The sequence below is a fragment of the Rosa rugosa genome, chromosome 4, assembly GCF_958449725.1.
Source record: "Rosa rugosa chromosome 4, drRosRugo1.1, whole genome shotgun sequence".
Classification (NCBI taxonomy): domain Eukaryota; kingdom Viridiplantae; phylum Streptophyta; class Magnoliopsida; order Rosales; family Rosaceae; genus Rosa; species Rosa rugosa.
In genome coordinates this window covers 1,628,703-1,653,351 of record NC_084823.1, presented here as the reverse complement: position 1 = coordinate 1,653,351, position 24,649 = coordinate 1,628,703, and the positions used below count along the sequence as shown (strand labels likewise).

At 40.0% G+C, this 24,649-nt stretch overlaps 1 protein-coding gene, 1 long non-coding RNA gene and 1 pseudogene across 3 annotated transcripts; all 3 read right to left on the bottom strand.

Annotated features, from left to right (window-relative positions):
• Positions 1-4,065: 4,065 nt before the first annotated feature.
• Positions 4,066-5,857, bottom strand: LOC133706747 (uncharacterized; annotated as a pseudogene).
• A 970-nt stretch (positions 5,858-6,827) lies between these two features.
• Positions 6,828-8,776, bottom strand: LOC133742025 (uncharacterized). Of its 2 annotated transcripts, XM_062169720.1 has the most exons (6): positions 8,623-8,776; positions 8,357-8,527; positions 8,162-8,269; positions 7,997-8,066; positions 7,305-7,400; positions 6,828-7,134 (listed from the first exon to the last, which is right to left on the bottom strand). In XM_062169720.1, exons 1-6 carry the CDS (start codon positions 8,763-8,765, stop codon positions 7,039-7,041), a joined length of 684 nt encoding a protein of 227 aa, XP_062025704.1. In that variant the 5' UTR covers positions 8,766-8,776; the 3' UTR covers positions 6,828-7,038. The 2 variants fall into 2 exon arrangements, with proteins under 2 accessions (XP_062025704.1, XP_062025705.1); XM_062169721.1 differs by lacking the exon at positions 8,162-8,269.
• Positions 8,777-10,403: 1,627 nt separating this feature from the next.
• Positions 10,404-11,421, bottom strand: LOC133742836 (uncharacterized). The gene is made up of 3 exons (XR_009862748.1): positions 11,065-11,421; positions 10,780-10,859; positions 10,404-10,495 (listed from the first exon to the last, which is right to left on the bottom strand). It is a non-coding gene; the product is annotated as an uncharacterized LOC133742836 (long non-coding RNA).
• Between the last annotated feature and the right edge of the window lie 13,228 nt (positions 11,422-24,649).

The window sequence follows — 24,649 nt, the reverse complement described above, 5'->3', positions numbered from 1 at the left end:
TTATTCTATACTAACAACTACATTTTGTAGGGTTAAATTGCGCGCTTCCTTTCAGCGTATCAATCATGTCTAGGCACTATGTCACCAAAGTCATTATACGACAGTCCAGTTGAGGACTGTTGTCTGATTCAGAAAATTTTTGTTGTCTCCTGGCTTGATGTCTCTTAGGCCTTCAAACGACAGATATAACCCGTGATCTATATTTCCGTCAAACAACAGATGCAGGCCAATAATCTGTTGTCTGATTATGTCGAGATATGCCTAATTATGACTTTCTGTGGTTGTAGATGTAACAAAACAACAGTATTATATGTTGTTATAAAGGTTCCTGCTCAACATCTTTTCATAAAACTTTATCGTTTTAATTTCATTAAGACGACAAAAATCTATTGTTTGAATATATGGAGATTTGAACTATCTTGGATTTTTTCTGTTGTGTGAATCAACATATAACCAGCTATGAATACGACAATTATTGCAGCTCTAAATGTAGAGACGGTTACATCAATAAGTTCACAATGATTACAATTGTAAGTACTATAATCATGACAGCCATAAGTGCGGCAATGATGATGACTTGCCGACCAAGTAAGTGTCCACATATAAATAAGGGACTCGTCTGCATCGGAGGATTTTCTTCCTCCTTTTCGAGTAGACGGTCAAACTCAAAGTCAACGCTCTTAGACAGTTACTAACTTAGGCATCAGAGGGTTTTCTGCAGGTACCCTTTCTCCTTTTCGAGCCGACGGTCAAACTCCAAGTCAACACTCAAATGAAGCTTCTCGCATTCTTGTTCAGCTCTTGCTCCAGTCTGCATTCATTGGTGAGTCAAAATCCTATAAGAAATTTTTTGTCACCAACATATTCCTTGATATTTTTGTTAGGGTGTAATAGCGACCGTCATCACAACTTACAAATACATAGAATCCAGTAAACTCTTTAAGATTCAAATTACACGTAAGCCTGACGAATAATAATGTACGTAGCATCTTCTAGCTTTAGCATCTAATACTCAATTTCGAAACTCGATCGAAAACCTAGTCTATAGATTCATTGTTTTCAACATCCAAAGAAACAAACTAATACACATTCTACTTGCAACGGTCAGAATCCCCCAGAGTACTGAATACTATGAGCAAAACTTCGATGAAGCTAATTCTCAAAAGCTTTGCAAATAAGTGTAGCAGACTTTTCAAGATCTGCAATAGTTAGGTAGCAATGACCATGGACTACGTGTTGGAAAAGTGTGGCTTAGATTAGAGCAATTTGGAATCCCACATCAGGAAGGTAAGAGTCATCCTTGGGTTATAAGGAATGGTACCACACACACTAATGCCGAGGCCTTTTGTATTAAAACCCCATACTCGTTCTGCACCGGGTGGCTAAAGTGGGGGGAGTATCGGCATTATTGGATCCGTGTGTGTGGGACTCATTTGCCGCTTCCGCACAACAAGTGGTATCAGAGCCCAGGTTATGCTTGGGGCTTGGTGTCTCATACGGTCGAGTTGCAATTTGGAGGAGCTCTCGTTTGGATTGGGATCACAAGATTTGAAATTGGATGCTTGTGGTCAAGGTGGAGCTATTGGAATTCGGGATCATGAGACAATTGAATATGGCTCGAATCACGCCAAGGTGGAGATTGTTGGAAAAGTGTGGCTTAGATTAGAGCCATTTGGAATCCCACATCAGGAAGGTGAAGAGTCATCCTTGGGTTATAAGGAATGGTACCACACACACTAATGCCGAGGCCTTTTGTATTAAAACCCCATACCCGTTCTGCACCGGGTGGCTAAAGTGGGGGGAGTATCGGCATTATTGGATCCGTGTGTGTGGGACTCATTTGCCGCTTCCGCACAACACTACGTCATAGCCACTCAACCATTTACTAACTTTGTGTCTATGCAGAGAATTGAAAAAGATGTTCATATTGTAAGATTTTGTGGACTTATCAGTATCAATTAAGGAATGCAATAGTTTGTTATCCTAGTTTGCAGAATAAGTAATCATATTTGGTTGTGCAGTTCTTGTTCTATTCCTATTACATTAAGGAAACATAATTATAAACGGCCATACCTTGTTGCAGACTGATTATGGTTATGACGAGAGGTTGGAGAAAAAGGTGATTGAAATTATAAATTTGTGAAGGAGTAGATCTGGATTGCACAAGTAGTGGTGTAAGAACTGGGACATTAGATGAATGTGACCGAACAACAGATGTAACTTTGCATATCCTCAACTGCTCCTTGAAAGGGAAGACAGTCCTCTTCTCTTGCCCATGTTTTGTTATACCCGGTTTATCTAGGAAATGTCCAAGGAGTTTCTTCGTTGAAATAAATGATGATTTGGCGGAATCATCTGCACTCGAGAAGCAATTCATTTGTTATAGGTTTACCTAAAAAGAAATCATTTGCTTTTGGATATAATGTCTGCTCTTATTATATCCAAACTCCCAGTTTGAACCATTTTTAGAGCTTCATTTTCGTGTCTCGACTAAATAAGGTTGTTTCTTTTTTCCATTTCCATTTTTTTTTTTTTTGGGAAAATCGTACAAACAGTGTCTGAACTTTTCCAGACTATTAATTTTCGTACTTATACTTCAAAAAATATCAAAATGGTACCTGAGTATTTGAACTCGACCCAATTTTTGTACCTAGCAACAGTAAAATCGTTAACAGAGTTATCTTTTGAAGGATAATTTCGTCATTTTACTATTCATCTTCTCCAAACCAGATAAATATAAAAAGCAATAAAAAAAATGAGGTTGCATGGTTCGAACTCGGGCAGACTAGTTCATTTCTCAGTACCTTAACCACCCGGTCAACATCAAATCCCCACTACGCTTAAACCATATCAAACCTAGAGTGTGTCTAATCCATCCCCAGATCGGATCTGTCCCCAGAGCAGATCCTATAGAATCACCTCGTCGGAATCCGACCCACCTCGCCTCAGTTATTGGTTAATGGGTTCTCTCTAAAACCAATGAGACAACCACAATGGGGGAAGAAGAACATAGCAGTAGTAGTCAAGGTAAAGAACCAGACCAACCCTCCGCCGTCGGAGAATCAAGTCTCCGACAAGCCATTCAGTCCATCTCGTCCCTCATCTCCCTCACCTACTCCATCAAAATCTTTGCCGGAAAATGGAAAACCATAACAACCAAGCTCGAAGAACTCAACTCCGGGCTCACCGCTGTCGAAAACTCCGACGGAGATGAAAACCTAGTTCTCTCCGGCGTTCTGTCGAAGACTTTCCTCTAAAAAAGAAGCTATATATTGTGGGTAATTTTCCATATATTGTCTGATATCTTTTGGTCATCAAACAACATAATATCGTCAATACAAGAGAAGGTATACAGCCATTGAACCCTAAATCAATATGCAAACCAATAAATATGGGGTACACAAGTAAAGGCTGTATTTGGACAGATCACTTGGTGGGAAAATCAATTTCAAAGGCTGATGTAACCCAGTTACCTTCTACATTTGATTCCTAATGAGAACTGCACACTTAAAATTACTAACTAATGAAATGGAGAAAACCCAACTCCAACTGATAATCTCCTACGCAGCCAGGCAGAATTTTCATCAAAGGCTGTGGAAGTTCTTTTTTGTTTGGGTCCAAAAAATAGAGACTAGAAACTACCCAAAACATAGAGCATGTACCGAGGCCTTCAAAAGTAAATTAATCTTGTCCCAAACTTGTTATGATCATTAGATATTCAATAGAATTTCAGTTGTGGGTTTCATATTTTACACTAGAGCAAAACCTCATTAGCATGTCACCATACACAATAGTTCCAGTGCAAGAATGTTTTAACCCCTGGTATAACAAAGGTAGTAATTTGAAAGAGGGAAGGCGAAGAGAAAAGATAGCTTCTCTTTCCATTGGTACAATTCAAAGGGTAGAGGACATGCAAGGGAGCTGTATTGCTCCTCCAAGCAAACCATAAGTTTATCCACCTTCAGATAAACTGGGGAGGTGAGAAGAAATATCCAATAAATTTTGTTTCATTCTTTTCTAAATTTACTTCTGCATCCTACCTCATCCAGCCTTCCAAAACATCTGGTTCACCATAATGAATAGGCATGCAAAGAAGTAGGCAGTGAGGCATAATTCAAAATCTAGAATATATGTTGAACCAAGAGCTGTCACTTACCGAAGGATCAAAGGGTTTTCCCATAGTCAGCACAGATGCCACATGCAAACTCTTCATAATCTCAATAAATTGCTTGTAGATACCCTGGTAACTTGTATCAATTTTCTTCCCATTTTCAGTTTCAGATCTAATTTGTAATTTTGCTCTCTCAAAATTGTCAACCATGGGTAAAAGGCTCTCAATTACTTCTCCTTGAGCATCAGTCCTAACAGTAAGTCTCTCTTTCTCAAATCTTTTTCTACAATTATCAAAATCTGCTTGCAAGCGGATAAGTCTTTCCTTCCCTGATGTTACCTCTGCTGATAAATATGATACTTTCTGGACTAATTCATTTTGCTTATCTTCTGTTACTTCTACCCTTGCCTCAGTTTCAGATACAGTCTTTTCATCTTCATTGAAAATAGCATCCTTGTAAACTTTAAAGACTGGTTCTCAAACTGGGCAATTGTTGTTGAACTGCTCCACTGGTTTCTATATTATCCTCTTTGGCATTCACCTAGAAATGAATTGCATAAGTATTTCATGTACAAGTGAGAATGCATATACTACAAAACAAATGACCATAAACAGAAAAGATAAAATAAAGTATGCATATGTAAGTTTGAAATGTCAACTAATGACTTGTGCAAATTACTGAGATATAAATATGGAAGGTGTAGAAACAGCATTGAGATTTCACCTAGTACAAACAGCCTGTGGCTTTTAAGGGTCTAAATGAGTTCAAGTCTGAAGTTGTAATGCTTACTACAGTCTGCCACTTGGTTGGACTTATTCACTATTGATTGAAGGGAAATGAGAGGCTTATTGTTTAGATACATTCGTCTCAAGGAATTCCTAGTAGACTGTGTTCGGCTGGAAACAGGAAGGTATCAAGCCGATTGAATGAACTAAAACACTGAACATTTCCTTGATCTTACATGAAGGATTAAATACCTACTATGTTTAGCCAACCACAGTCTGCAACTTCACTGAAAATTTTGAGATTGGTACGAATAATTTTTTTCTACAACTGCCTAGGTATTAAACCTACAAAAAACAAAGGGAATGCTCGACCTTCTATTTTCAAGTGGCTCGTACCTCACTAGTTTCAAGTTAACAACTACTAACTAATAGTCACAGGCAAGAATTCTAACGTACTGCACTACCAGACGTCACAAAACACGCCTTATATCTCCAACTTGAACTCACTTACACCGTTATCAGCCAACATTTCCATAATGCAATTCGGTTCTTTCTTTTTGACCAAAACAGTTCGATATCCACACAACCGGAATATGACCGAAAACAAAGTAGTGGGTGAGGCTTATTCAACTAAAGCAAGCATCTTGAACACATCTGTTGCACCAAAACTAAGCTTAAGGTTAAACCCATGACCATTTCCTCAAAACCCCGAGATGAATTATGTCAACAAATTCATGAAAATAATCGAAAGCATAAAAATTTAGAGAAGAGAGAGATGTGTGATCAAAGCGTACATACTGGGGGAACAGCGCCTCGAGCAGAAAGATGAGATTTGAAAAACGAGGCACGCCTGCTACTGCTGCGGCTATGTAAAACTATGGGGGAAGAGTTGGTGACTGAAAAGCCTAGAAGAGGTAGAGGAGGAGGAGCAATGGGTTTTGAGGAGAAGCAAGCAGAAACGCGAGGAGGAGGAGGAGGTATGACCAAGTAGTTGTTTGGGATAAACAACGAGTTCGCCATTAGAGCTTTTCTTAAGTGACAAGACGAGCTCTGATTTACGAGACTAAGGGGGGTGTATTCAATCTAGATTTTAAATGATTCTATCTGACTCTTTATAATCCGTGGATTCTTGTGAATTTTGCAGAATCCACGGATTGTTTTAATTCCATACAGATTTAAACAGATTCTAATGTATTATACTAGAAAGATTTGTTTGGATTTTAACAAGATTTGTATTGTATTCCAAAATTTTGACTTTTCAGGCCCAAAAAGCCTCTTCTTCCAGATTTCCAGATTTCACTAATAATGTACTGTAAATTTGTACATTGATAAAAATTAATGTATGACCATACCAAGATGGGTCAAGCATGAAGTCATGTATATTTCAAAAGGTGACTAGAGAAGCTAGAATTACAGCCACACAAAAATATACAAAGATTATACATGCTGATTATGAAAACAATGCCTAGTTCACTACTACAAAAAAAGCATTTAAGGACGTTCGAAAAACGTCTTTGAAAACTTTAGATGACACGCAAAAAAAACGTCATCTATCAAGGAGTCATTGTAAGTCATTTTTTAAGACGTTTGAAAAACGTCCTAAAATATCTATTAGGACACTAAAAAAACGTCCTTGTAGCTTTGAAAGAATGTCGTCTAATGTCTACTAAGACGTGATAAAAGCGTCCTTAAAACTTAAAAAAACGTCATGTAAAGTTTATTAGGACACATTTAAAGTGTCCTTAAATCTTCAAAAAAATGTCCTGAAATATTTACTAGGACATTTTCAAAATGTCCTCTTAGCCAAAAAAGATGTCATTGTATATATTGAAGGACTAGCAAAAGATGTCTTTATAAGGTAAAAAAAACTGTCATATATTATATACGAGGACATGCAGTGTGTGTCCTTAAATTAAAAAAAAAACGTCATTGTAGACATTATATGATTTAAAAAAAAAAGGACAAATAAATGTCCTCTATTAACTATTAGGACGCACTATTTTTGTCATGGAGATTCCAAGCAATGTGTACAAATTATCCCAAGCCTCGTGGCATCCAAAATACACATGCCAACCACAAGTCTCGGTGAGATCACATTACATGTACTTCTAGTGCTTACAAAAAGCTAGCTGATCTAAACTTTACATGGGCATGCACAAAAACTCAGCTTAATATATACATTTCAAAATATACTAACCAAACTATTCTACATCATCTTGGAGTAATGTTTCAACAAGATCAGCCCACTCTACTCGAACATCATCTATCTCTTCTTGATTGTAACTTTGGTTGTTGAACTGCAACAACAATCAATATAAAGCAATAAATTTCCTTTTATTCTTTGTTTCCACAAGTAATACCAGCAACCATGTACAATAGTCTTGTTATTTTTACCAAAACCAACATACAAACAATTTTTAATTGCAATAGTAATTATGCTAGCTAGTCGGATCATTTAAGAGCTAACCTTGCTTCTTGTTAATATGGTTGGATCTTCAATGATTGCTTTCATGAACCTCATTACGTAATATCCACATTCCACTTTTCCAGCTTGAGTAGGACACTACAAAGTTCAGTTAAGTAAATTGGTAAGCATATCACTATAGATATATAGAAAGATGGAATACCAATAAGAAGGCAGATCTTTCTTTTTTTTTCCCTCTTTCCTAATAATGAGTTAAAGATAGACATGCAGAGAGATGATGATCAGTCATTGAATTTGACAAATCATCATAATAGAAGGCATACTCCTAATCACAAACAAGTAAGATAAATATGAATTCAGAAAGAAGATTCTCTTGTAAGGTGTGTATACTTGTATAAACACTTTCCAAACATCATTCATAGAACATCTCCTGTCAATTTATCATTCAACATATAAGCAACAAGCTATATATATAGATCAATTATATAATATGGTCCATGCATATTTTGGCATTTATTGTCCATCTCACATTTGCATTTGTTAACAATAACAATAATAGATTCAACAGTCAGGTGCTACAACAACACATCTGAAACTGAAAGAAACAAACACTTGGAAAAAGAGAGATAGAGAAACGAAGAGGCGTATTAGTCTAAGGCACTTCAGCTTTAAAACTGAACTGAACTAAAACTACAGCAGTCAATATGGAGATCATAATTTGAACAGATTATAACCTGTATGATTTTCCAAATAGCATTTTTCCGATTCCTTCCTTTTTGGGCATTAAATAACATTCTTAGAGCGCTGCACGTACACGTGTATATGAACACATTATACACTAAGAATAATGTGTCAAAACCAAATGAAATCTCACATAACAAAGTAAGAGAATTACGTACACGTCTATAACACCTTTTAATCCATGATCTATGTCAACAGGATTAAGAGAGTCCAAGTAATACACCATATCACTATAAGGATTAATTACAACCATAACCCAGTGAAACCTACATGAAACAAATGAATTCTACAGCTCTTTATTGTCACACACAAAACTAAATGAAATTAAACATGGACATTTTAGATTAACTTACCCAAAATTGTAAGGAGCAAAAATCAATTGTTGTTCCTTGCTTTTCTCTAATCTTACTGACAACGCAAACGATCTTTCATCTCGTTTTCCAGAATCATGAGAGAAGGAAGATGGATCCGCAAATCCATACAAGTTATCCTTATGATCTTTCTTTAATGATGACCATAGATGTCTTAAGCAAAACAAAGCCAACAATTAACATCTTAATAGATAATACTAACAATTTTGAATGAAGTAGATACTTAAAAATCATGGTTATAGCCTAACCTCATGTAGATTGTCATGCAAACAGTAGACAGTGGTTCCATCGAACAAAATTCAATGATGTCATCTTTGTTAAGGTAAGTTTCTTGTTCATATCCAAAGACACCAGAATCAATGGCCACCTTCAATGGTTTTTCTTCTCGCATTGTCCTAGCAAATCGCAATAGAAATCTTACAGATAGAGGCATCTTGTACAAGTTTTGTGGCAACATGGGTTTAAATGATGCATTTGGAGTCTTTAGCTTGGGCTAACAGTGACACAAAGAAATAGATTAATATATATGATGGTCATAGAAAATCGCTACTATTTATAGAAAACAAAATCCCATAATGTACGTCATACCTTTTCATTGGTCACTATAACAAGATTCCGAGGCCAAGCCACATGAGTCCCAATTGCTTGTCTAAGAGTCACAATTTCATCGCCAATAGGTATTGCCAGAAGAGCCTCACCCTTAATAGGTACTTCAACAGAAACTCGTACGTTATCATCCCCTAATGGCACTCCATGAATTGGTCCATCTAACGGAATCACCATTCCCATTGCAACAACATTGTTGATATTCCCCACAGCTAACTTGCACTTCTTTGACTGGCCAAGAAAAAGTGTTTACATCATTTTTATTAATTATTATAAATGTAGTTAAGCATCTAAAAGATTATATGTACCTTTTCAATATCTTGTGGCTTGTATTTGGGAACCTCTGTATAGCCATCTTGTTTGTTTTTTCCAGGTTTCAAAGCTGATTCTTCTTTATTGTGTTGCTTTACCTTGGAAAAAAATTAATGAATTTGTTAAATCAATCATGAAATTTTATTCAAATAAATGAAATATACAAAAGTAGCATACCTGCTCGATTTCTTCTGGAATTTTAGTACTAGTCTTCAAAGCCTCTTGTACATTGACTTTAAATGTAGCTTTCTTAGACTTCTTCTCTTTTCGTTTCATCATTTCCACCCTAGACTCCTCCTCCTTAGATAATGTCTCAACTTTGTCCTTCTGAACTGAGCAACTAGATTTCTCAGACACACGGCTACCTTGGACCATGTGTTGCATCATTAACAATTGATCAGGTTGTAGCAATTGAGTAAACATTAAAAGCTGGTTCTGCATTTGCTCCATTTGTTGCAACAACTGATTTTGGGTGGATTGAGATCGACACCTTGGAGTATTGAAGTACAAAATAGGTGTGACATTGCTTCCAACACCTCTTACACGACCGGAATATTCAGGCTTTTCCAAAGCCATTGTCAGTATGTCATTACTACCAGCTGTTGATATAATACCATCCTTAACATGTTTAGTCACTTCATCCTGTAAGCATAAAGTTCTCATTGTTGAGGTTATGTATACATCTGTAATTAGATTATTGGAATACTAATAATCTAAATAATAAGGACTTACAATTTTATCAACACGTTGTTTCACTGCCTCATTTGAATAGTTTCCATTTTTATCAACACGTGCTTGCTTCCTCTGTACTTGTTTATTTTTAGCCAAAAGCTAGCTCAAATTTTCAGTATCGAAATGTGAAGCATGACATTTTGACTTAAAAACACAACAAGACCTAAGAATGCATTCTTATTTCCTATATTTTCATGAACCTTACTTCTTTAGTCATAGACAACGAACTAGTTGGGCCATTCATAGAGAAAAAAAAAAAAACAAATCTCAAACTCCATAAGAAATATAAGAGCCAGTAGTTTAACCAGGCTTATAACAATAAAAAGAAAAGCATGAAGAAACACTCCTATCTCTTTCAACATACTATTTGGGCCGTCTCGCAGGAGATGCACAGTACATAAAATGAAAGTTTTTCTTGAGTATGTATCCCCAGTCAGAATTTACACCTCAATCAAATTCCAAGAAAGGAACCTATGCAACAAAATAACAAAATTCAAACCTTACACAAAACTCCATGCTGAATATGTCTACTTTAAATCAAGGAACCCCATTAGAACTGCACAAAATAACAAATTCCTAAACTCTATTCCATAAGATTGCTATCTTATAATTGATATTGAAACTGAAATGTTGTCTTAGAAGTAGTGAAATTTAACACGATGACTGTACATTTTCTAAATGGATCATCTCAAAATAGAAGAAGAAAAGAACATGCCTTTAGCTGCCATATTTCCATGAGAAGAGAAGACACTTACCAAGATGCAATTTCAAAATTGATCTCACAAACTACTTCATCTTTCTAAGCGTGTTCACCAGTTCTCAACAATCAAGTCATCTGTAGATATTAATTGCAGAGTCAATATCAATTCCCAAACAAACAAAACAGTAATGAAATATAACAAAACCTAAAACGAAGATGGAGAAAAGTAAAAACAAACTCAAAATACCCAATCCAAATCATGAATAAATCCAAGAAATAAACAACCCAGAAACAGATTCAAAGCAATTACTTAAACAATAGAAAATTGGGAACTCGGTACCTTACGAGAACTTTGCGTACTCAAAGCGGAGGTAACCCGGAGGCTTGGATAATCGGTGTTCGTATGATCAGAGAGGAAGGTAAGTTTTTTTCTTTTCTGCTCACAAATATGAATGTTAGGTTTGATGAAGTGAATAGGATTAGAGGGAAAGTGAATTTGGTATATTGCCATTTGGGTACAAATCTCAAGTGTTGCAGAGAGAGATTTGGGGATACTCAAAAATTGTAGAGGGAAACTTAAGATGAACAGGAAAGATTTGGCGCTTTGGCGCTGAGAGGTTTTTGTTTCTTCAATCGGTGTGTGATTCGGGGATAGAAGTAAAAAGCAGTCTTCAAAACTTTTAGAAATGTAGGGGAATCGAACTCTAGACCTCAAGCCTAGTGAGATATCAGCGTGTTTTGCTCATTTTAAATGTTTTAAGACTCAATCATTACTTTGTCCTTATACATATATAAGGACGTTGACTTTGGTTGAAGGAGTGAGGGCCTTTGCTTTAATTAAAGGCCAAACAGTCTATCATGTCGTAATAGACATATAAAGACATTTTTTTAATTATGTGTCATTGTAAAAATGAAGCGGGTGTCCCGAATCAAGATTTCTGTAGTAGTGGTTGCCTACATAGTATCCTCCTGTTCTTCACTATTTCCTCTGTAAGGCCATTGTTTCTCCCCATAAAATGAGACAAACTTGAACTGATCGACTCACTGCTCTCCGCAAACATATAAAGAGAAAATAAGCATAATCCTGTTTCAGGGGAAAAAAAGATTCTAAGTGAGATATATATGTGATGTTTATAGCAAAGATAAACAAAGCAGGTAATTAAGACGAAAGCTTAGCTTCACAAGAGATGCAAGTAACAAGCCTCTCTTCAATGAGTACAAGACTTTCATACACAATAAAAACAAGAGAAGAACTGGACACACTGTATTGAATTTGAGAAAGGAACTTCACTTGTCATATTGGTTTATAGCAAAGAAAAACAAATTAAGCAGGTTAAGACAAAAGCTTAGCTTCAGGAAAGATGCAAATAACAAGTCTCTCTTCAATGAGTACAAGATTTTCATACACAATAAAAACAAGAGAAGAACTGGACACATGGTCACATGCTATTAAATTTGAGAAAGAACTTCACTTGTCATCTTGGCTTTGACAAACCACTACCTGGAGAAGATTTGCATGATAAACTATGTGGTTAGCATCTGGCAAGAAGTACATTTACAATAATAAACTTGCTTAGAAAGCAAGCTATCACAATAAGGATAAGGAACGTCTGTGCGCATCCAATAAAAAGATGATATCTACCAAATCATATCAAGAAATTGTGAGGGGCATTAGTATATCTTTCTATTCTCTTCTGAATTCTCACAAAGCTTACAGTTTGTTATTCTACTGTAGTTCTAGTGATCCTATCTTTGGGCTTTCTATTCTCTTGTGCCTTTTCACTAATTTATTCTTCCTATGCACCTCATGTATATGTATCCTATCATTTTGGTGTTTTAAATGAATGAAAAAAAAAAAAAAAAAAAGAAGACATATATTAGATCAGGATTCTCCATAGAAACTCACACCTTAGTGATCCTGACATTAGCTTTCTAACATAAACAGGAAAATAAAATGGTTTTAAATTTCCAATTCTTCCAATATTGAGGTTGGAAATGCTATTATTGCTTTAAACCTAATGGATGTAGTTCGTCGTCGATTCATCTTCTATCGTTTAAGGTATTTGCATCTTCAGAATGAGAGAGAAAAAGAAAGACGTCAAAATCTCACCTCTTGAGAGTGGATTTCTGATTCAGTTTGGTATTTATACCAAAGACCCTAGAATCCTTCACAATCCAGCAACTAATAAAATCCTTGAAAATCGTTGGATTTTTGAATACCACAAGATTTAGAAAGTCTTTTTGAAATCTTAATTGAATACCATAAGATTTTAAAGGACTTTTTAAAATCTTAATTGAATACCCATGGATTTTTAAAATCCAAAACAATCTAATAGACTCCTAATTGAATACACCCCCCTAACTCTGGCTGAGTGTGGGAGCTTCTGGAGTACAAAGGGGCTTAATTTCTCCGCCGATACCTCAGCGGTTCCGCTTAACTTGGGTGAGACAAATAGAAGGGAATGGTGGCAGATTACGGGTCCTTTTTATTTGGACCGAACAGAACAGAACCGTGGAAGCGGATATGGGCTGACGAGTTTGGGTTTCGGTTCATATCTGACAGTAAAATGGTTTTGTTTTTCTCATAATTAATCTATACTTTTATTAAGAGAAGAGACTTTACTAGTAAAAACTGAAAAAAAATTTCGTTTTATACCATCAAATTTAAATAAATAATTTAAGAAATATATATTATTTTTCAGAAATTAACTACCCACTTCTAAACGGGTACCCACTTCTAGTTTTTCTTATGATAAAATAAACATTACGAAGTGTTTGTAGAAAATCACTTACGACAGTAATCATACAATTATCTCTTAGAGAATAACTCTCTTCACACGAATCTTCACTAGAGAGATGTTATATGAGGATTCGATTTTGAGAATCGTATTTAATTAGAATAATTATTCACAAAATATAATTGTGTACAGGGCGACGTACCGAGCTATTGCTCGATGAAGGAACTCGTATGCGGGATTGTCGGAATAGTACTGTGAGTGGACTTTTATTTTTAAGTAAATGATGCATGCATTTATTTCCTTGAATATGCTCTATTTATTTATCAATTGACATTTCGAGCATGTGATTTAATCTCGGAGATTGTTTTCGCTTTATCTCACATAATTACTTTCGATAATGATTCGTTTCCGAAGTTGCTTATGATTTATAATTCTAAGTGACGAATTATTTTTATTTCCGAGGTGATTTCCGGAATTATACTTTTAATTATATTCTATTTCGATTTGAGACTTTTAAAGGATTTTCGAAATGGGATTTCGATGGAGTTGTTTTTCCTCATTTATTTATCGACTTTCGGATTTGGCATTGGGAATGCCTTAATGATGATTTTGGATTTGGTTTTATTTCAACTTACGGAGATTATGTTTTATTATTATTTCTCTCCTAATTATTTTGAACTTGAGATTATCTTGGCGTGTGGAACACGCCGTTGATTTATCTTGGCGTGTGGGACACGTCGTTGGAAATGTATTTGCGAGAGTTGGGGAAGTCTTATGTATTTATGGATTTATGTGGTTATTGGATTGCCCTTTTGCCATACTTTGGGTGACTATTATCATTGCTAGCATTGATTTTCTGCCTTTGTGGCGAGGTGATGGGATCACCGAAGCCCGTCCGCCTTTGTTGCGCTGGTTACTGTCTTTGTGACAGTAATGCTGAAGCCCAGTATCCTAATCGCTACACATAGTGGCGTGTGGGTATATAACGGGAGTATATGGGAGTACTTTAGCCTGGGAGGCTATCACCCGAGCCTGAGTGGCCTATTCGTATGGCTCTCATCTTCCCCTACTCATTATATTATTTCTGGGCTAGCGGGGTCTAGTCCGATTCTTTTAACCAGCGGGGCTGGTCTTATTTCCTGAGTATCGGAGTTTCAATCTTTTCTTATCGTTGCTTGACTAGCGGGGCTAGTCCGATTTTTCACTATAGCCAACGGGGCTAGTCTTATCTTCTTGAGAAATGAGATTTCGGTTTTACGATACATCTTTTCGAATGTTGTGACTAGCGAGGCTAGTCGGTTTATCGTTTGAAATCCTCGGATTTTTAGCTAATTGTGTTTTCTAATTGTTGCATGGATCGGTTTTTAATGAAATAAATGTGGGAAAGTATGAAATTCTTTTCCTTTAAATTGTTTATTTTTGTCCACTCACGCTAACGTTTTTATGTACTTTCCCCTGGGCCCTTCGGTTTCAAATGCCCAGTTTGCAGGCGAAATTAGTTAAGGTCGGGCGTACATGGAGTCGAGGCATAGCCAACAGCATTGCTTCCGCGTACTCATTCTATTTCTGTTTTCTTTGTTACCTAGTGGATTAGTATTGCTCTGATAACCTATGGGATTAATATTGTTTTTGGTTTGAGACTGATATTTGTGAAATTGGAGTTGTGATTTGGGGAGCAGATGGCTCCAGGAGATTAAGGATGGATGATTTAGAAGTGTAAATGTTTTCCTACAGGTTTTGGGTAGCCTACTTTTAGGGGAAGTTCCGCTAAATTTTTGGTAGAATTTCTTCTAAAGTAGGCCCCGCAGGGCCACTTCGGATTTCGGGGTGAAATCCAGGGCGGATCCTGTCTGTTGGTATCAGAGCATTAGGGTGTTAGGTTCTGTAGACTCGTTTCTATTCTGTTACCTTATATGCTTGGTGTTGCCCAGTACCTCCCGAGTGATGGCCCGACTGCAGCGGTTCCCCATCATTTACTCTTCGGTGCTATGGTATTCATCAAGTGTGTAAGGTACAAAGTTAGTTGATTTTGTTCTGGTGCTATGCCTCTTGTACGCCGACCTCCTAGGGTTTTCGTTGCGTAGCGGATTGTTGCATGTTTTGCACATTTCCCTGCTAATAGTAGAGTAAGACTACTCTACAATTTCGAGTTGTGCTACGAAGTATGATTCGAGGAAATGTTGTGGTTATTTCTTCCTTGGTGCCAGTAAGTTTGTTAGGCAGGGTTTAGGGTGCAAGAACGAAGTCGATTTCATGTTTGAGTGACTGAGACGAGTGACTCTAGCTTTGGGCTGTCCCCGAATGCTTAGAATCAGAATTGTTGTTTGAAGTGGGACTAATAGTAATAGTGGTTCTGACTTTGAACCGAGTTTCAAGGGATGTGTCCCGTAGACGTGGTTGGTGTTGCGAGCATCATTTTAGAACGATACATTGCAATTCACAAAGAAAACCGGATTGGTAATTTTTCCTCTATTTGGACACCTTTGTTACACCCCACACCTGATATACCTTTTTACCGAGTTACATGAAATTCTTATTGGTTACCGTTCACGATTTTAATTTTAACGTTTAGGGGGGTGGTTAAAAATTGACTTTTTATGAGTTATTAATTTGAGAAAATTTCCTTCATGAAAGTTGTAGAGGACGTTAAACCGAGCGCGTGCATATGTGGTACGTAAAAATTGGAGTGCGTATGCAAAAGTTATGAGTGAATTACGAAAATTACTGTTCATGGTGAAAATTTAATATATATGGAAAGTTACCCGGGTAGGTTTCCAAAACCGGAAACCCACCCCTCATTCTCTCTCCTCTCCCCCGACTCTTCCCCCTTTCCCTTCGGATTTTCTTCCTCCCTCTGATTCCTCACTTTCCGGCCACCATCCGGCGTGCAACCGGTCACCACAGGAGCGCCTCTTCCCTCTCTAGACCCTAGTGACCTGGGATTTTGGAGATTTGGCCGAGAAATTCCAGATCGAAGCAAAGTTCGCTCCGGCTGCAGTTTGGGGTTTCGCCGATTTCCGGCAATTCCGGCCACCTCCGGCCACCAAGTTAACGTCGAAGGTTCGGTTTTTGATGGAGATCATTTCCCCTAAAGTATTTCATTCCAATTTGCATTGTAGAGGTCGAATTAACGATTTGCATTTCTAGGGTTCTTGAAGCTTCGGGGCTTTCCTTCACCGGCTTGATTCGACCACTTCGAGGTAAAATTGGTTAATGTTGTAGTTGGGAAGTTGATTAGGCTTGTTGTGTAGATGCTATTGCCGGAATTTGGTGGTCATCGGAGGTAGTGGTCGCCGGCGCGTGGACCCCACGTGCCGCCACTGTAGGTGGCGAGTGGTGGCGCGTGGAGCTGCGTTTTAATTATAGTTTTAGTTCCATAAATCCTATATGGATTGTAGAATTTGATACATGAAGTTTGGTGGAAATCGGAGGAATTACGAATTGATTATAAATGGTTTATTATTGATTTACGTGAATTCGATCGCCGAATTTCTTTCGAATTCACTTTAGATCTTACATCGATGAATGATTAATGTTGGAGTATTAAGGATGGATATTGTGGAGAGTCGAGGAGTTGGATTTTTGGAAGGGGGATGTTTTGAATTTCCATTTCTAAGTATCGTAAAGTTAATTTCCGTCCTGTGAAATATATATATTTATGAATGCTATTCGTACAGGACGAGAGGAGTCTCCATACGAGGAAAATCATGAGCGACGTCAGGATTGACCGCATACTGTGAGTGGACTTTTATTTTTAAGAATGATGCATGCATTTATTTTCCTGAAATAATAATTTATTTATCATTTTATTATCGAGCATAATATTTTTGTCTTGGATTATAATTTTGAGATTGTTTTTTTTTCATATAAATTTCGGATACGAATTTATTATGCTCGGAGTTGGATTTACTTGTTTTCGGGAATACGATTAAATTTTTGGAGATTAATTATGAGTTATTCTCAATTATGATTTAAGAAATGGATTTGTGAGATATTTCGTGGATACTAAGCTTTTGGTGTTTATATCCGATATATGATCATTATTTGAATTTATGATTCATGCGATTTTCGACGAATTATCTTCCGAAGTATTTCCGGAATTTAAAAGTATAATTTTATTCGTCGATTTTAAGATTTTTTTTTTCTGGAATATCATTGGAATTGAGATTTCTCGAGGGAATTAATATATATTATTCATTGCTTCTTAAATTATGTTTTAGAGAATATTTTTGGCGTGTGGGACACGCCATCGTTTCGTTATTATTTTCTCACTTATATATTTTAAGTTTTGGCGTGCGGGGTCACGTCGTTGGATTACATTTTATCTCGTGAGAAATATGGGGAAGCCTTATGGATTTACTGGTTTTTGAATGTTTTTCCTCACCATAATCGGGTCATTCGTTTAGGTCTCCTCCTCACTTACTTTGTGTTTGTGAGTGGCAGTTGAGGTAGCTTATTCTCCTCCTCACGTGGGTGGCAGTCGAGGTTATTAGTTCTCCTCCTTGCACAATCTATGTGTGAGTGGCAGTCGAGGGTAGGTAGAGCCTGAGAGGCTCCATTCCCGTATGGTGAACTCTCTTCCCCGTATCCTTTTATTGTTGTTCTTGACTAGCGGGGCTAGTCCGATTTCCGTTTAACCAGCGGGGCTGGTCCTATTTCTCGAGCATCGGAATTTATATTCTTCTTCGTGGTTATTTGTGACTAGCCCCATTTCTTGAGAGGAGCTTCTCGTGGATTGTTTTCATAATTATTGCATGCATCGAAAGTTTTTAATGAAATAATTGTGGGAAAGTATAAAAATCCATTTTGTTTAAAAAAATTGTTTATTTTTGTCCACTCACGCTAATGTTTTTATATACTTTTCCCCTGGGCCCTTCGGTTTCAAATGCCCAGTTTTCAGTGTTGCTGCTCGGCGATCAGGAGTGAGCCATAGTGACCGCATCCGCTTCCGTCATCATATTTTGTAGGTTATTTATTTAGCCTACGGTACTCTATGTTAAACTTTATTCCTAGAATGCTCTGATTACTAAGGGATATGTGACCCAAACTTGTATGAATTATATTTGAGGTCTATGACCTAACTTTGGTGATTGTAGTAACTTGTACCCTTTTGGATATTATGTTTGACGTTGTTAGCTTGTGATGGGATTTGTTGAATATGGGAGCAAGGCGGCTCCAGGAGTTGTGGTTGGACTATTAGAAGTGAATTTTGTTTTCCGCAGGATTTTGGGTTATCCATTTTTAAGGGAGGTTATGCCGAAATTTTTGGTAAATCTCCTTTAAAGGTGGGTCCCGCAGGGCCACTTCGGATTCCAGGGTGGAATTCGGGGTGGGTCTTGTCAACCTTGGTCTGTTGACCTGACCACTGCTTATGGACATAGTTTTGTTCAAGTAAGGGAATTGATTTTGGCTCTTTGAGTTATGATTTGGCCATTATAAGTTTTGGGTCGTAGTGAGTAGAGAGATGGACAAAAGTGAATTTTGAGGTCGTTTTGTGTTTTAAGTTTAAGTCGGCGGGATATTTAAGTTTTGCAATGGAGAGGATTAGAACCAACTTTTTGTAAATGGTATTGCTCGAGAGTGTGTGCCGTTGGTTATTAATTTTAGGTGATTGGTTCAACACAATTTCGGGGATTGACGGTTGTGACATTGTTGGGTGAAATTGTTGATCTTGGGATCAAGAAATAGTCGTAGTGACGTCACGGGGTGTCCATAGTAATTCAAGTGGAAGTACTAGGTGATGTGGTTATGAGCTTAGTTTAAAATCTTTGAGTTATGGCGAAGGTTTGGTTGTATGTGTTCGTTGCGGGGTGACGCTAGTCAATAAGTTTCGGGATTCTAGTAGCATTCTTTGAGGGATTTTTTTTTCGATTAGTCTTTTGGGGATTATGAAAGAATTTCTTTTCTGCTTGTGGATTACGTTGTTACTTCAATACCTCTTTTCCTTAATTCGTGAGTCGATTTTCTTCTCTGCAGTATTTGAGATGCTTCACTCTCACGTAACACGATGCGCTCTTGCTTACTTATCGAACCATTTACAGGTTGCTTTGAACATAAGTTTTTTTTTCAGTCATGAATGGAGGTAAACCTTTCTTTTGGGATGTTTGAGTTTAGCGGTGTTGCTATGGAATCGATCAAATTTTATTGACTGGCAAGGTTTCAGTTTGGGAATCGTTCATTTCAAGTAGTGAGTTTTTAATCTAGTTGGTCAACTCTTGGATCAGATTTGGAGCTGTCTCTGGTGGCTTTCTCCGGGTACCTCACACAGAATGCTATACCGTCTGGGGTACCGATGCACCTTCTAAATCCTATACCAAGAACACACGCTTAGAGGGGTAAACCGTACCGGACTGTTTACACCTCTCCGATGCCTGAGTGAGAAGCTAATATAGGTGTATAGTAAGTAAATAGTAGACGAAGGAGTTATTACCCGTAAAAGGTGGTTGTGCTAATGCCTTTATACTCGAGCATGTGAAGGAAGTCTCCCCCATCTTCGATGTGGGACACTAGTTGTTCTTCTGATGCCATATCAGTCCTCCTGTGTGTAAATAGTTGGGCTGTGCTGGCCTTGCCCAGGGCCCTGGGTGCCCGGGGTGGCATCCCAAATGAACCCCGCCATGGTGGGTATTGAACCCGGCCCATGGCATAGTACATGGGAGTACCGATGGGCCAAGCCGATAGTGCCAAACTTAGTTGAGACTTCCCTAGTATGTACAAGTCCCCCAAGTTCCCGTTCAAGATGTTTCTTGGGTGGGGACTTATTATTGTCTCGGAAGTTTGGCACTAGTGTGCCTATAGGGAGTCCCCCAAGTTCCCGTTCAAGGGATATCTTGAGCGGGTTACGCAGTAGGTAGCTAATCTACACGCTGCGATAGGGTGAGGGTTTGGCCTCCGGTACCCAATGGGGTAGAGAGGACTTGACTCTGATACCCGATGGGGAATAGGAAGTGAGCCTCTGGTACCCAATGGGGTAGAAGATGACTCGACTCTGATACCCGATGGGGTAGAGGAAGTGAGACTCCGGTACCCAATGGGGTAGAGGATGTGAGCCTTCGGTACCCGATGGGGTAGAGAGAGGACTTGGCTCTGATACCCGATGGGGTAGAGGAAGTGAGACTCCGGTACCCAATGGGGTAGAGGATGTGAGTCTTGGTACCCGATGGGGTAGAGAGAGGACTTGGCTCTGATACCCGATGGGGTAGAGGAAGTGAGACTCCGGTACCCAATGGGGTAAAGGATGCGAGTCTTTGGTACCCGATGGGGTAGAGAGAGGACTTGGCTCTGATACCCGATGGGGCAGAGGAAGTGAGACTCCGGTACCCAATGGGGTAGAGGATGTGAGCCTTCGGTACCCGATGGGGTAGAGAGAGGACTTGGCTCTGATACCCGATGGGGTAGAGGAAGTGAGACTCCGGTACCCAATGGGGTAGAGGATGTGAGTCTTTGGTACTCGATGGGGTAGAGAGAGGACTTGGCTCTGATACCCGATGGGGTAGAGGAAGTGAGACTCCGGTACCCAATGGGGTAGAGGATGTGAGTCTTTGGTACTCGATGGGGTAGAGAGAGGACTTGGCTCTGATACCTGATGGGGTAGAGGAAGTGGCCTCGTGGTACCCGATGGGGTAGGCGGTGCATGTCGGCCATGTGGGGCAGACTGAGTGCAATAAATGCCCGTCCCCTCAACTGACGGTTTTCGAGACGTGGGACACGTGTAGTGATCTTGCGGTTGAGGTCTTTTTGTCTTCAACGGCCCTGATGCTTTGGAGATTGAATTTAAGAGGGAAACAGACTGTTTCCCTTCTCACTTTTCCCTAAATTCTGAGAATTTGCGAGTTTGCTTTTTCACCTTCTCTCTGTGTGCTTCTGTTGCTGTGAGGAGTGAAGACGAAAGCCTTGAGGTGCGATCACAGAGAAGGCCTTGGCCGGATTAGCGACTGCAGGAAAAGAGGTAAGAGAATGTGGTTTTCGTTTGGCATGTTTTTTTTTTGTTTTTCTTGGGTTTTTTGTTTTGTGATGCGCTTCTGGGTTTTTTCTGGGTTTTTGTTTGTTTGCGTTTCTGGGTTTTTCAGAATAAGCAATATGTGAAAGTGGGTAGGGATTGCTACAGCCGATTGGGTGTTTATGGACTTTGGTTGAATTTCTGGGTTTTTCTGGGTTTTTCGTTTGAAGTGGGGAGTGATTCGCGCTTCACCATGGTCTTAGATCTGGCTAGGCTAACCCTTGTGCTTCTGATTCCAGATACATCGAGTTTGAAGTCCCCGGTATCGTAGTTAGGATGGAATCAGAAACCAAGGGTGGGGATGCGGGATCGTCGTACCAGTCCTCTGCCAGGCAAGTTGAAGTGGACATCGATCGGTACTTAGCGCAAGTAAGTCAATTAGCAGAGAATACCGGATCCTCGACTGGGGTGTTCTCGGAGAGCAGTGAGGAGTCCCACGAGGGTGAGAGCGAGGGAGGGTCGGCGGAGGCCCCGGTAGTCACAGTGGCAATTCCCGAGGGCATACCGAAGCCTAGGTATACACTTGCGGACGGGACCGTATGCGACGAACCCCGGAGAAGTATGACGATGAAGGAGATCATCGCCATGCGACTGAAGTGGGGAATACCGGATACAGTGGAGCTTAGGCCTCTCAAGGATGGAGAGATGGCCGCAAATCCTGCCCCGGGGTGGGTGGCGCTGCACGAGAACCAGTTCCACCAAGGATTATCGCTACCTCTGCCCCGGTGCCTACAGTATCTGCTGCGGATGCTGAACCTGTCACCGGGGCAGTTGACCCCGAATGCTATTCGTCAAATATACAGTATGTTGGCCATGTGGGACTTGTGCCAACAAGGGTGGCCTTCCGTAAATGAATTCCGCGCGGTGCACAGGGTCCTGTACTCGAGGAAGCTGTCCTGTGCGGGTACGGTGACATTTGCTGCTAGGGACTACGAACCGCTAGTTACCGATATGCCTTCCTCGATGAGCAAAAGGTGGAGGAACAAAGTATTTCTAGCCGGGGGCCGGTGGCAAATCAAAAATAAGAAGTGGCAGCTGACCGGTACCTTCCAAGCCATCGGGGACCAGGCCTACAGTTTGTCTGAGGTAGAAAGGAAGAGGATAGCCCGGGTATATGCCGTTTGGAGTGAGAAGGAGAGGAGCTCTTATAGATTCATCCGGCACTCTATACTTTATAGGCTAGGACTAGGATGGCTTCCCGGTGAGGCTTAAAGGTTTTTTTTTTTTTGTTGTTTTTTTTTTTTGTATGACACCCTATCCTTTTTCCTTGACTAACTTCGAACTGATTGCAGTGAAAGCACCGAAGAGGAAACCCCGGAAAGGCAAAGAGGAGGACAGGATGGATGATAATCAGCTGATGGATATGCTGATGGGGCAGGGAGAAGACGCCCTTCACATTGAAGTCGACCTAGGGTCGAAAACTACGGGTCGGTCCGTTGAAGAGACCCTGCTGGAGCTTACCGATGCGGGGTACAGGGAACCTGATCCTGAAGCTCCCGCGACTCAAGTCGTACAGCCGTCAGTTGCTGACGTCATTACAATTGCTGATACCGGAAAGGAAAAAGCACCGGCCTCCGTATCTATTTCCTCCCGCTCCACTGGGAGTGATGAGGCCTTGCTTCCGGGTGAGAAGAAGAGATCTCACAAGCATCGGCACCGAAGTGAGAAGCACGAGGTGACGTACACCGGCCGGGACGTTAAGGGATCCGGTGCTAAGAGACAGAAGAAGGATCACCCGGTACCCGAGTCGTCACCTTCGCTTGCCCTGTTCTCTCCTGCCCTTCCGGTAATCCCCAAAAAGCCCATCAAGCAGCTGCTGAGTGAGTACGGGGTTGCTGATGAGAAGTTCGTGCGGGCCATGCTTAGTGACCTGAAGGATATTGATCTCGACCGGGTGCGGGCCAAAGACAATACTCCCAAAGAGAATCGCCGTATTGCCCGGGAATCCATGATGCGGGTACGAGTTTGCTTTACCCTTGTAGCCTTTTATTACCATATATATATTTTAATCGGTGCGCTTGCAGGCACTCTTCAATGTCTACGCGGTGGATGCCAGCGAGGAAGATACTCAACTGAAGGAGGAGGTTAGCAATCTCTCCGGGCAGGTGAAGTTTCTTCATGGCGAGAAGGCCAAGCTGGAGAAGGAGCGGGACTCCTTGAAGAAGAAGGTTGAGTCTTTGACTCCCCTGGTTGCCGAGATGGACGCGGCCAAGCAGCGGATCGCGGAGCTTGAATCTGAAATCTCTGAGGCCCGGGAAGAGGTGAAAAGTGCCCGGGACTCCGAAAAAGAGGCTGCGGAGTCTGCCACATCCTGGAAGGAGAAAGCAGACTACCTGGAGGAGCGTCTTCCCGCGGAGAAGCACGAGGCTGTGGAGGAGTACAAGGCCTCCGAAGAGCTCATTGCCATGCTGGCTGCTGCCCAAGACAAAGCTGTTATCATGAAGTTCAAGGAATGGGTGGCGGCCGGGTACCTGGACGAGGCCAAATTCAGGCGGGGCTTTCTTGAGAAGAAGAAGAAAGACAAGGATGCTGCGGCCAGGTCTGGTGCCGGTGGATCCCAGAGTACCGGTGGGGAGCAGTAATACCTGGATTCCCTTTTTTGTATATGTTTTTTTTTTTTTTAGTAGAAGTTACCCTTGCCTTGAACAATGGCGTAATTCCTGTGCTTGGTAGTCCAGGCTTTTGTGGATTAAAATTTTTTGAATTTGAATGGGAATTGGAAAGGAATTAAAATTTCTAGGATTTTGTACCTTAAGCATTTACTTGCATCACTTATTACCGGAATAGAGTAACTGACAATAGCTATGTCCGGGCATGTCCGGGGTAGGTAAAAAAAAATGCTAGAAATGGTCTGAATAATTCATTTTTCCATTCAAATACCACATGGTGGTTAAATACAGAATGAGTACCCGATGGGTAGCTTGCCATAGCTGTATGGTCAAAAAGCAAAAGCTAGGACAAGATGCTCCCGGAGCTACTTGTAATAGTACCGCAGGCGCTGGGTATTCCATGGATGCCGGGATACGACTCCGTCCATGTCCCGGATGAAAAAGGTTGCGGGGCCTACCTCTTCAATGATCTCGTAAGGGCCTGTCCAGGATGGATCCAGTCCCCGGGGCTCTGGGTAGACCTGCTTCATGACCCAGTCCCCCAACTTCAGTGTGCGGGATTGTACCTTGGCATCGTAG